Raw genomic sequence first — 12,974 nt, 5'->3', positions numbered from 1 at the left:
GGCGTGCATTTGAGAATTAAGAGGCTCCGCGCTGGTCATTCCAGTCCTTGCCCATTTGCCCCTAAGTCTCACCTCCCTCTTTGGGGGAAAGGCGCTCCCTGTCCCTCATTCGGTCTTTCCCCCTTGCAGGCCTCCCCCCCTGGGTTGCTGCTATGGGATTCCCGGCCGCTGTTCCAGACCCTGCACGAGCTGGCCGAGGACAACGCCGCCTTCTTCCAGGACAGCACCACGGAGACCGGCCGCCGCTTTGTGGCGGCCTTCACCACCATCCAGGAGCACGCCCGGTGCTTGGAGCCGATCCTCGGACACTTCGCCACCGTCCACCACATCTTCGACCTGGATGAGCACACGCCGGCCAACGGCTACCGCAGCCTGGCCCAGACGGGCAGCGCTGTTGCTCTATCGGCCCATTATCATCTTACAAGAGCCGCCATTGCGGGTCATACGCCAACCGCAGCAGCCGCCTTTCTTCCTCGCCGAACAGCAATAGCACACCGCGCTGGAGCTGGAGGGCCTACTCGCACCGCCTTCTGGACCCAGCCAAGTGGCCCTCGCTTCACTTCTGGCTCCAGCGCCTGTTGACCCAAAACCGCCCCGGCTGCCTCTTCCATCAGGAGGAACAGGGGCTCTCGGAGCAGTTCCTGCAGGAATATGTCACCATGCACAAGGGGTGTTTCTACGGGCGTTGCATGGGCTTCCAGGTAAGGGAGGGGGAAGGCAAACGGCCTCTTGTGGTGCGTTACCCCAGTGGTGTGATCCAAAAAATTTAGTAACAGGTTCCCATTGTGGTGGGATTCAAACTGTGGCGTAGCACCAATGGGGCTGGGTGGGGTAATGCATCGGGCGTGGCCGGGCATCTCCAGCAGGGCGGGTGATTCTCCTGGGCGGGGCTGTGGCAAGGGGATGCAGCCACTGGCACCGGGTCCTTGCGGGAACTAATGCACGCAGGCGCAGGCTGCCACGCATGCCGGGTGCACTCCCTCCTGCTAGACTGCTTCTGCCCAAGTTCATCGCGCATCTACTGCTGAGAGGAGGGGCTACGTAACGGCTGCGCAAAAAATCAGGTGGCAAAATCACCAATTAGTAACCCGCTCTCGGCACCCACAAACAATTAGTAACCTACTCTCGGGAACCTGTGAGAACCTGCTGGATCCCACCTCTGGGTTATCCTCCCCATCTAGCAGTGCAGCTGCACTCCTCTGGGTCTGCCTTCTCTTGCTCCCAAATGCTTGTTCTTTCAAAGAAATTGGCCTCCCCCCCGCCTCTGTGTCCCCCGGCTGCCCCCAGAGCTTTTGTCTCTTCTGTGCAGCACCAACTCGCCATCTCATCTAAAAGAAGAAGAGTTGGGTTCATACTCTTTTCATAATGCAGCTTACAGACTCCTTTCCCTTCCTCTCCCCACAACAGACGCCTTGTGAAGGAGGCGGGGCTGAGAGAGTTTGGCAGGGACGGCTACTGGCCCAAAGTCACTCAGCAAGCTTCATGTGGAGGAGCGGGGAGCCAAACCTTGTTCTCCAGATTAGAGTCAGCCCCTCCCAACCACTACACCACACACTGTCCAAGAGGCATGTGCCCACACCCTTTTCTCCTACTGTCTTGCCTCCCACTGCATGTGTTGTCTCAGTTTGAATTGGGGCAGGAACCTGGTGGTGGGAGGGGCTGCAGGTGCCTCAAAGTGGCAGAGGAATCTTGCCTCGGCATGCAGGAAGCCCCAGGTTCAATCCCTGGCAGCTCCAGGTAAAAGAACCAGGTGGGGAAAGACCTTTACCTGAGACATAGGACAGCCACTGCCAGTCTTTCGAATCAGGGTCTGTATTCAGTGGGCTCTCCAGAGATACAGTTTATGGGACTACACTCTAATCAGCCCCCCTGCCAAATTGGCTATGGTGGCAGGGGCTGATGGGAATTGTAGCCCATGAACATCTGGAGAGCAGTAGGTTGCAGACCCCTGGCGTAGGTAATATTGACCTTTGGTGTATGGTACCTTCAGACATGTTCATATGTGACAGCCCCGGTGCTTATTAAATATATAAGAGCTAGGGTCTCCTGAAGGATTTTGGGAAAGACAGGCTGTGGTGCCCACTTTTATTTCTTTATAAAGGTAAAGTTTCCCCTTCAGTCGTGTCTGACCCTGGGGTACCACTGCGATCAGTGATTTCATAGGCAAGCCGTTTTTTGTGTGTGGGGGTAGCTCTTGCCACCGCTTTCCCCAGCTATTCTTTTTTTTACCCCTTTAGGTAGTATGTGCTAGGTCAGTCAGTGTTTCCTCTAACGTTTTCGGTGGGTCAGGGTACCTTCGACCCTTTTCACTCTTCTCATATCTCCTCACGGGGTACCTCTGCTGCCAATTCCCCTCCACCTTCTCCCTCCCATTGCCTCCTGCTTGCCATACACCCCACCTTCCTCCCGGGTGGAAGGGTAGCACTGGGGTGGTGGTGGCTGCTGACCTTGTGGCAGGCCCCTGCCTCATGGGACAGCTCCATGTCCCTGTCTGGCTACCGTGGGAGACACCACAAAAAAATGAAGGGGTGCAGTAGTGTTGCCGCGGGTACCCCTGGGACATGCTCAGCTGGGCACTCCCCAGGGTACCAGGGAACTCTGGTTGAGAGAATGGCTGTGCTAGGGTACTCATTTACCAAATCAAGGAATCGGGATAGATATGGCTGAGTTGGACCATTGAGCCTTGCTGCCAGGGATATTATCTGACCCATTATATTGTGGGGCCTGCAACTCCTGACCATCCGAAAGTGGCAGTGTGCAAGCATCTTAACCACTACCACGCCTAATGGCTCCTATTTCTTTATAGCAATAAATGTGAATCGGGTGCAAATCTGATACTAGGCAATACAGGATTAATGCCTCCCCCTTTCTTTTATATATTTCCTACGTCCACCAATTGTGAATTTTATTTCCAAACCCGGTTAAACTTTCTCCTGAAATAGTGTGTCCGAACTGTAAGGCAGTTTCGAAAGGCTGTGTGGCCCTGAGGAAATTACTGTGCCCTTTCCAACAAAAAAGAGCTAGGTAGAATTGCAACTTGGTGGCACTAGGACCCAAGCGCAGCAATCTAAAACAAAGACAGTCCAGCACGGGGCGGGTGGTTGCAATTCCGCTTAGTTCTTTTTGTTGGAAAGGGCACAGTGTGGGATTCCAGGTTTAACAAAATGAAAGTTTGTTTATCTATGTTCTTTGGCTTAATCATTTCGAGAAATAATTTACAATCAATACAATAAACGAAGGGAGCAGCCTCTGCTGAGATGACTTTCACTTTCCATCAATCTGCTCTCTCTGTCTTTGCATATATGAGATCATGTTAGGATTTTCACCGTCAGAGACGGACTCTCAACCTCCAAAGTACACAGAATAATGCCTCTTCCCAGTTGTACCCACTTCCCTTCTTCTTCTTTCTAGGGGACTTCCTCAGATGCAGAATAATGTAATTTCAGTCCACTTTCAATGCACTTTTAGCAGTTGTTTGCGAGTGGATTTTGCTTTTTCGCACGGTAAAATCCAGCTGCAAAGTTCATTGAAAATGGATTGAAAGTGCATTATTTTGCATGTGCGGAAGTGCCCTAAGTTCAGCACACAGTCACACCCCGGTGTCAACCAGATCACCTCGCTCTCTCACCCCCCTTTCACCCCACACAGTCCTTCTACAACTCACCTCTCTCAAATTTAAAGAAACACACACAAAACGGGTTCAAAACATTACAGAGGCCCCTGTTCGCTCCTGCGCACCTGTCCGGAAGAGGGCACACTTTACACAGCAGTGGCGTAGGAGGTTAAGAGCTCGAGGAACCTGGTTTTTGATTCCCCAGCCTCTGCCACCTGAGCTGTGGAGGCTTATCTGGGGAATTCAGATTAGCCTGTACACTCCCCACACACGCCAGCTGGGTGACCCTTGACTAGTCACAGCTTCTCGGAGTTCTCTCAGCTCCCACCCACCCTCACAGGGTGCTCTGTTGTGAGGGGGGGGAAGGGCAAGGACACTTCGTCACGCCCCTCTTTGGAGCCTCCTGCAGGAGCCAAAGGGGGATATAACCAAGCTTTTTTCTCTCTTCTTTCTAGAAAATTAGCATCTGTTGGCCATGTGTGATTCCTCCCCCCTGCCCCCATGTGAAAGCAAATCCATCTGGTTGTATTCTGAAACAGGAGGCATTGACAGGGGCCTGTACTTCTGACAGGGGCCTGTAGTGGAAAATCAGACCTGGCCTTCCCCTCCTGCATTCCCCTCCGGGCAGGTCATGCACCTTGGGCAGGGTGGGTTCTGGAGTCAGCCCTGATGGGCAGGGGCTGTCTCACAGTCCCTTCAAAGCGCTCTCCCTCGGGAGGCTGTTCCCAGCTGTCATCTGGCCTGGTTGGACAGGAGCCCGGTAGCTGACTTGGGATGTGAGCTGCAGAGCCTTTGGCTCTGTCTCTGCTCCTTTCCAGGGTCTTTGCCGGCAGGGTTTCTTTTGTGTCGCAGTGATGGGAGGCATGCGCTGGCCTGCGTTGCGCCTTCCAGCTTCCAGGGGTCCCTGCATCCTCCTTTCTCTGTAGCTCCCCCCATTGCCTCGCTCAATTTAGAAGCTCTGTGACTCTGCTCTCCTACTCTGAGCGCTGCCTGGAACTCATTCCAGAAAGAGACTCTTGTGGCTGCTAGCCAGCTCAGCCTCCCAGCTCACAACGAACCACCTGGGGATAGGAAGGAGCATCCCGGATATGGGAGACACAATCCTCTCCTGGGGTACCTCTAATCTGGAGGAACCGGTTCTGATTCCCCGGGGCCTGCCAGCTTGAGCTGTGGGAGGCTGGGATTTGGGGAATTCAGATTAGCCTGTACACTCCCACACACGCCAGCTGGGTGACCTTTGGGCTAAGTCACAGTTTTCTGGAGCTCCTCTCAGCCCCACCTAATTCACTGCTATTACAGGGTGTTTGTTGTGAGGGGGGGAAGGGAAAGGAGTTCTGTAAGTTCCCTTTGAGTCTCCTCTTACAGGAGAGAGAAAGGGGATATAAATCCAACTCTTCTTCTTTTCCTTCTCCTTCCAGTACCCTCCCAGGTGTTTGTTTTATTGTACCTTTTTTCACGTGCAGGCTGTATTTATGTTAAGTGATTTCATATGCCCCGCATAAAAGATTTCCTTAACTCAATTTCCTCTTGAAGTTTACTTCATTCTTCTTTTCCTTTCTTCTTCTTCTTTCTTCTTCTTCTTTCTTTCTTCTTCTTCTTCTTTTTTCTTCTTCTTTTCTCTTTCTTCTTTCTTCTTTCTTCTTCTTTCTTTCTTCTTTCTTCTTCTTCTTCTTCTTTCTTTCTTTCTTTCTTTCTTTCTTTCTTTCTTTCTTTCTTTCTTTCTTTCTTTCTTTCTTTCTTTCTTTCTTTCTTTCTCCTCCTCCTCCTCCTCCTCCTCCTCCTCCTCCTCCTCCTCCTCTTCTCCTCCTCCCTCCTCCTCCTCCTCCCTCCCTCCCTCCCTCCTCCCTCCTCCTCCTCCTTCTTCTTCTTCTTCTTCTTCTTCCCCTGACCGCCCTAACACTCTGTTCTTGTCCTTTGCCTCAGTTCGCCCCCTCCATCCGGCCCTTCCTGCAGACTATCGCCATTGGCCTCGTCTCCTTAGGGGAGAATTACAAGCGGCACCACTCTGGCATCAGTGAGTATGGGACTCTGGGAACCAAGTGGTGACCTCAGGAGCCACCCTCCCCTGCCCTGGTGGGAACCCTTTCACATGTGTACCACAAGGCCTGTCAATCCCATCGTTGGCCCTCCCCTTCCCATCAGACATTGCTCCTCAAGCCAGGAACAGCGGACGGACCCTGTGCTTCATCGAAGCAGCTGGCCTCAAACCCTTTGTCCTTCTGACAAACGGAGCCACCCGATAGCCAGGAGTCTGTCCAAGAACCATCAGGGCTTAAAAGAGCCAAACCTTAAGGACCCGCTGGAGAATCTGGTCCTGAAGTTCTGAGCAACAGCAGTTGTTTATCTCCCTTTATCCGCTGGGACGCAAGATTATGAGCTTGTCGGAACAAGCACTGTTGAATTGTGTGTACGTTGCTGTAAACCTCGAGGAGACAATTGGAGACCGAATAGCGAGCAGACGAGTCACGCTCGCCGAGCAGAAAGGCCTTTATTTCAGGGGTGGCAAACTGATTCGTTATAAGGGGAGTGGGTGTGACATAAATGTGACTTGTTCGGGCTGGGCTCTGGAGGGGTGGTGGGCTGCCTCAGCTGGCCCCAAACTAGCACTGGCGGGGTGAGGTGCTTGGACTGGTGAGCCCACAGCAGCGTGTGTGTATATGTGTGAGTGTGTGGCTGTCTGGAGAGGGCTTTGTCAGCGTTCTGTGAAGCCACTGTTTCAGCTGAGGCACACCCCCCCCACCGCCCTCGCTCCCAGTCTGCCCTGGTGAGCCTGCAGATGGTGAGGGGCGTGCCTTAGCTGTCTCACAGCCCTGATGAACCCCCTCAAGGGGCCAAATCCAGTCCCTGGGCCGTATGTTTGACATCCTTGATTTACCGTGTGCCCTGTCCTTCCTGTATGCCAGATATGTTCATCTTAAAGGGACCCATGAAAAGGGTTTGCTATCTAATTGCAAGTAGCTTCCTTGACCTACTAGTGACATGCTCCCCCCCCCCCCCGCCTTCTTCTTTCTACCAGAGGTCAAGTAGGGGTGGGGGGATATAATGCTGTTGTGGATACAGGTCTTGTAACAGTTTTCCGCCCAGACAGCCTATGGTTCTGGTTTCATCAGCCCCCTGTCAGCACGGCCACTTGGCCATGCTGGCAGGGGCTGATGGGAATTGTCGTTCATGAACATCTGGAGAGCCGCAGGTTGCAGACCCCTGCTCTACACTTTCCTGGAATTCCAAAGCAGAGATTTCACCTGTGTTCTTGTTCCGTCTCTACTGTTTCCCTCCCTGGCTCGCGCAGAAGAGGGCGGGCGGCCGCTCACTTCTTTACCAGCGCAAGTTTGCCATCTAACCCCCGGAAAGCCAAGTGGGGATAGGAGTTCCGAAAGATCACGCAGAAAACCTGGACGCGGTATTTCTGGAAAACCTTCTGGAACCTCACCGAGATGGAGCTGCTCGCTGTGAGTTGGCAACCTGGGTAGCCGAAGGATGGGGATCAAGAGATGAGGTGGGAGCGTCTGTCCATGAGGGTTGGGGAAGTATTTGTGGATGGAAGAAGAGGACCGGGTGGGGGTGAGCGTGAGAGTGTGCAACAAGAGGAGCTGGGGTGGAGAGAATGACAGGGGGGTGAAAGCAACCTGGCAAGAACGAGGGGCTGTCCAAGGTCGAGACACTATTCCCAGAGTGGTGCTTTGTGCCCAGTGCCCAGGGAGGGACTGTTTTTTTGTTGACCTCTTGTGCTGGACCTGTGCCTTAGGTTTGCATCATGGGGAATCGTGCCCTGGATGTTTGCTCTAAAGCGGTAGTTCTGAAACCGTGGGATAAGACTCATTTTGAGGTTCGATCAGAGGTGGGATCCAGCAGGTTCTCACAGGTTCCCGAGAGTAGGTTACTAATTATTTGTGTAAAAGCCGAAAGTGCCAGGCATGTCAGGCTTCCCTCAAACGTGGTAGAAATAACAGAGACCGTGAGGGTAAAGTCCTAAAGCAGTTTATTTTCTACTAACGCTAGAGTAGAATCCTGTGTTTTCCCAGATAGCTCAGGAACTGTTAATTCTATCACCTTTCTACCAGCATGGCCAATTGGCCATGCTGACAGAGGCTGATGGGAATTGTAGTTCCTGAACATCTGGAGAGCCGCAGGTTCCCTACCCCTGGCGTAGAGTAACAAAGAAAGCTGAATCTAAGCTCTCCCGCTTAGATCCAGCGATTATATCCTTCAATCCCCCCCCCCATTTGATTCCCACCAAATGTGTTTCACAAAGTGTATAACATTTGCACTACAGAGCTTCAAGAAACCTGGGAACATTCACACCTTCCCGCAGGAGGGCTGGCGCCAGGGAATTGCCAGGGAGGGGAGAGGGAAACAGGAAAGCATTTACAGGAAACATTTGCAATTCTTACACAGCAAGACATCTGGGCATTGACAGGTTTGGTCCTGACACCGAGAGGGGGTGACTAATTGGTGATTTTGCTACTGCGGATTTTGGCTTCTTCCTTAGCTACTTCCCTCCTCAGCAGCAGTAGCAGGAAGGCTTCTGAAGCAAAGCAGTCTAGCAGGAGGTGCACTGGGCGCAGGCGCGGTGGTGCCTGGGCGCCTGTGCCCGCTTCCCAGAAATGTTCCCCGCCACCTGAATGCCCGCCGCCACGCTTCCCCATTGTGCCCCACTCCAGCTCCTGAGACATTGGCGCTTACGCCACAGTTTGTATCCCACCACCATGGGAACCTGTTACTAAAATTTTTGGATCCCACCACTGGGTTCGATGGCAAGGCTAGGAGGGAGGAAGAATACCAGGGGGTCGCTCGCTTTTAGCATTTGAAAGGATGTCACCCGGAGTAGGGCAGGGAGCTGTTTTTGTTGGCAGCAGGGGATAGGACTTGCAGTAATGGGCAGAAAGGTTGCGACTGGATATTAGGAAAGCTATTTTTACAGCAAGAGTTGCACAACAGTGGAATCAGCTACCGAGGGAATTGGTGAGTTCCCCCTTGCTGGCAATCTTTATGCGGCAGCTGGACAAACACCAGTTTGGGTTCCTCTAGGCTGATCCTGCATTGAGCAAGGAGTTGGACTAGATGGCCTCTATGGATACTCCCAATTGTCTGATTCTATGTGAACTAAGAGAGGAAGCTCAAGTTTGGGCTCCGCTCTGTGCACAATGTGTGAGCAATGACCCTGAAATACAGCCTTTTATTATTGTTATTTATTAGATTTGGTATACCGCCCACCCCTTTTGCTGAGCCAAGGCTATTGTTTGGGTGTGTGCATAATATTATGATATAACTACAGATAGATGCATAATTACATGCAGATGTATAATTACATATAGATGCATATAGATGCATAAAAGTGTACAATATTCATTCATTCATTCATTCATCTATTTATTTATTTAATCTTATGTACCGTCCTATCCCTGAAGGGCTCTGGGCGATGCACAACAAAATCAAATCATAATACAGCTAAACCCAAACAAGATTAAACAATTAAAATGACCAATTACAAATAAACTTACCAACTCTTTTAAAAAAAAAAAAAAAACAGTGGTTAAAATCAAACCAATTCACTTCAGATTTCAAAAATTCAAAGGCACCCCGCAAGGTCATTGTTAAAAATCCTCCCCAACGGGAAGACTGCTTGCTCCGTCAATAAGGTATAAAATATAGGCAGAGACGAGAACAGAAGGGGGGCACCATTCTACAGCTGGTTACTCCAGATATGTGAAAGCATAAAATAAAGAAAAGAGAAACTGCAACAGCACTACGGCAAACAGACTCAGAACTTCCGCAGTTGATTCAAAGAAGTCTTTCGTATCACATTGCAACATGGAAATGTTCGACTTTTGTAATCACACAGTTCCAACTTCTCCCAGTACTGCCACTGTGTCATAAGAGTTATTTTCAATAACTTCTATCCTTCTTTGACTGTATTTAGGCAGTCACTAATGGTCTAATTTTTGATTCCAAAGACCAACCTTTCTCTTGTCAATAAGTGCAATGCAAAAGCCACACACACACACAACAGTGCTGGCCAATACATTAATAATAATAAATAACACACACACACACACACACCCAAGAAATGAGATGCTTTTCCACTGAAGGGAGATTTCTGGGAGTTCTGTGTTAGGAGCAGCAGTGGCGTAGGAGGTTAAGAGCTTGTGTATCTAATCTGGAGGAACCGGGTTTGATTCCCAGCTCTGCGCCTGAGCTGTGGAGGCTTATCTGGGGAATTCAGATTAGCCTGGGCACTCCCACACACGCCAGCTGGCCTTTGGGGATCTCTTCCAACTCTATGATTCTATGGTTCTTTTAGAGCTAGCAGCAGGTCCCAGTTTCAATCCCCGGGGGGCATCTCCATTTAAAAGGAGCAGGCAGTAAGTGATGTGAAACTTGGGCTAGTCACAGCTTCTCGGAGCTCTCTCAGCCCCACCTACCTGACAGGGTGTTTGTTGTGAGGGGGGAAGGGCAAGGAGATTGTAAGCCCCTTTGAGTCTCCTACAGGAGAGAAAGGGGGGGATATAAATCCAAACTCTTCTTCTTCTTCTTCTTAGGAAGGGAGAAAGTAACATGGAGTTGTGTTTTTCAGGGCGGGTCCTGAAAAACAAAGTCAGTTGGAAAAGTGCTAGAAGCCATATCTCTAGTGGGTCACGTGCCATCTGTACCTTTCTTGCAGTCCCTTGCCAACATGGCCTCCTCCCAGGTACACGGGTTCTCCGGCACCTCGTCGGTTCCCAATTCCTACCTTCCTTTGAGAGCTGTCAGCTGGCTGCTGACCCCAAGCTGACTGTTACCATCACGCCTCCGGTGGCCCATACAGCGGACCTGGAGCTGTCCAAATGAGGTTGATCTCCAGTGAGCTGCGCGAGGGGCAGGTAAGGGGCAGAGAGCAGAGCTGGGCAGGTGCAACAGACTTTGCCTGGAAACTTGGTCAGAAACTATGGTTCTCCAGATGTTCATGGTCTACAATTCCCATGGCCAATTGGCCATGCTGGCAGGGGCTGATGGGAATTGTAGTCCATGAACATCTGGAGAGCCTCAGGTTGCAGACTAGAGAGATCAGAGGGCCTGGGGGGGGGGGCACTGCCCAGAGACGCAACTGGGTCCCTTGTCATCTCACTCTGCATCTTGTCCTCTCTTCAGGACAGTGAGGAGTTGGCCGGCATGGTGCGTCCAGAAGGGTCCCTGTCCGTGGAGCTGCGCTGGAAGACCAAGGTGCTGCCCCGCTCGCCGTTCCTGGTGGTACATTTCCACGGCGGGGGCTTCGTGGCCCAGACCTCCAAGTCACACGAGCCCTACCTGAAAGCCTGGGCGCAGGAGCTGGATGCCCCCATCCTCTCTATCGACTACTCTCTGGCACCCGAAGCCCCCTTCCCACGAGCCTTGGAGGAGTGTTTCTACGCCTACTGCTGGGCCCTCAAGAACTGCCACCTCCTAGGTGAGGCCGGAGGGAGATGGAGCCTGTGTCTGAGTTCTGGCCTCCGCTGATGAGAATCTTTGCCTGCAGAGCATCATCTTTGAGTCAGCAGTGTGATGCGGCGGCCCAGAAAGCCAATGCGATTCTGGACTGTATCAATAGGAGTACAGTGTCTAGACCGAGGGATGTAATTGTACCTCTCCATTCTGCACTGGTTAGACCTCATGTGGAATATTGTGTACAGTTCTGGGCACCGCAATTCAAGAAGGAGTTTGACAAGCTTGGAACGGGTCCAGAGGAGGGCAACCAAAATGGTAAAGTGGTCTGGGAACTGCGTCTCCACGAGGAGAGCTGGGTGTGTTTAGTTTGGTGAAGAGAAGTTTAAGAGGTGACATGAGAGCCATGTTTAGATATTTGAAAGGATCTCATGTTGGTGAAGGAGCAAGCTTGTTTTCTGCTGTCTCGAGACTAGGACCAGGGGAGTGATGGGGTTCAAGGGAAAGAAAAAGAGATCTCCACCTAAAACATCAGGGAAAAAACTTCCTTGACAATAAGGGCTGTCTTTAACAGTGGAAATGCACTCACCCTTGGAGTGTGTGGTGGAATCTCCTTCTTTGAGGATAGATTTTGAGGCTTGGTGGCATCCAAAAATGGATGGCCATCTGCCAGGGAGTGCTTTGAATGTGTAAGGCAAGGTTTCTCTTGCATTGCTGGGGTTGGACCCTGATGGCCCTTTGGGTGTCTCTCTTTCAACTCTGATTCCATTGTTCTTTGTAGGCAGCAGGTCTAAGGTTCAATCCGGGGGGGGGGGGGGCATCTCCACTTAAAAAGAGCAGGCAGTAAGTGATATGAATGGCCCAATCCTGAAACTCAGGAGAGCCCCTGCCAGGCTGAGTCCTTTCCCTTGAAGACGGAGCAGGGATAAGAGAAAGCAGTAGAAACCGCAGTCAGGGGAAGACGACCCCCATATGCTGAGATCCCAGGGGTTTGAATGCAACGATTTACACCCTAAGGCAGCGATGGTGAACCTTTTCCAAGATCGAGTGCCCAAATTGCAGCCCAAAACCCACTTATTCATTGCAAAGTGCCAACAAACACGGTAATTTAACCTAAATACTGAGGTTTTTGTTTAAAAAAAACAGTTGGCTTCGAGGCATGCGTAACTCAGGAGTTAGCTTGGTGGTAGTCGATGGCTTTGCTTTGAAGCAACCGTGCAACTCTTCCAACGGGTGAATCACGACCCTAGGAGGGTTTACTCAGAAGCAAGCCCCATTGCTAGCAACCGACCTTACTCCCAGGTAAAGGATTGCTTTTAGTTTAACAGCTTTAACAGGGTTACCTACACTTCTTCCCCAAAACTAGGTCCTAGGTTTAATGCTAATAATTGAGCCCAGCAACCCAGGCCAGCCTAGATGTGTGTGTGTGTGGGGGGGGGGCACTCTGTGCATGCCCACAGAGAGGGCTCTGAGTGCCACCTCTGGCACCCGTGCCATAGGTTCGCCACCACTGCCCTAAGGAAAGTATAGGCTTGATAAAGCCTGGGCGAAATAACAACTAACCTGGGAGCGTTATTGCCGCTCGTGTATTTTCTTTGTAAAGGCAGTTGGCCCTAATTCACATTTTTCTTGGACATACTTATTGTGAAGGCATCTGTGCATGCCTGAGTGGGAAACTGAAACAATATAATTCTATCACCTATATGTTTTCTACCGTCTACCAGTGAGTCGAAGGACGAAGAAGTTTTGAAATGTATTTTTGGAATCTGTAGGGTGTTTTCATTCTTTCGCCTTCAGATGCAGAGGAGTGTGATTGTAGTCTGAGTCGACAATACTGGCAGAGAGAGATCAGTGGTCCACTTAAGCGAAAGCCGGCTTCTCAGGTGTTCACAGGTGTAGAATCATAGAGATGGAAGAGACCCCCAAGGGCCATCAAGTCCAACCCCCTGCAACGCAGGAACAC

The 12,974-nt window shown here is 51.1% G+C and overlaps 1 protein-coding gene across 1 annotated transcript in view; it reads left to right on the top strand.

The window, feature by feature from the left end:
* LIPE (lipase E, hormone sensitive type) overlaps window positions 1-12,974 on the top strand; it is a 46,817-nt gene that overhangs the window by 15,944 nt on the left and 17,899 nt on the right. The window contains 8 exon segments of the mRNA XM_048501707.1: window positions 147-384; window positions 387-701; window positions 5,537-5,627; window positions 6,908-7,062; window positions 10,275-10,361; window positions 10,364-10,417; window positions 10,420-10,473; window positions 10,742-11,036. Coding sequence (XP_048357664.1) covers window positions 147-384; window positions 387-701; window positions 5,537-5,627; window positions 6,908-7,062; window positions 10,275-10,361; window positions 10,364-10,417; window positions 10,420-10,473; window positions 10,742-11,036 — 1,289 coding nt within the window.

The sequence above is a fragment of the Sphaerodactylus townsendi genome, linkage group LG06 (assembly GCF_021028975.2).
Source record: "Sphaerodactylus townsendi isolate TG3544 linkage group LG06, MPM_Stown_v2.3, whole genome shotgun sequence".
NCBI lineage: Eukaryota > Metazoa > Chordata > Lepidosauria > Squamata > Sphaerodactylidae > Sphaerodactylus > Sphaerodactylus townsendi.
The sequence above is the reverse complement of the archived record's forward strand: the minus strand, read 5'-3'. Positions and strand labels throughout refer to the sequence as shown.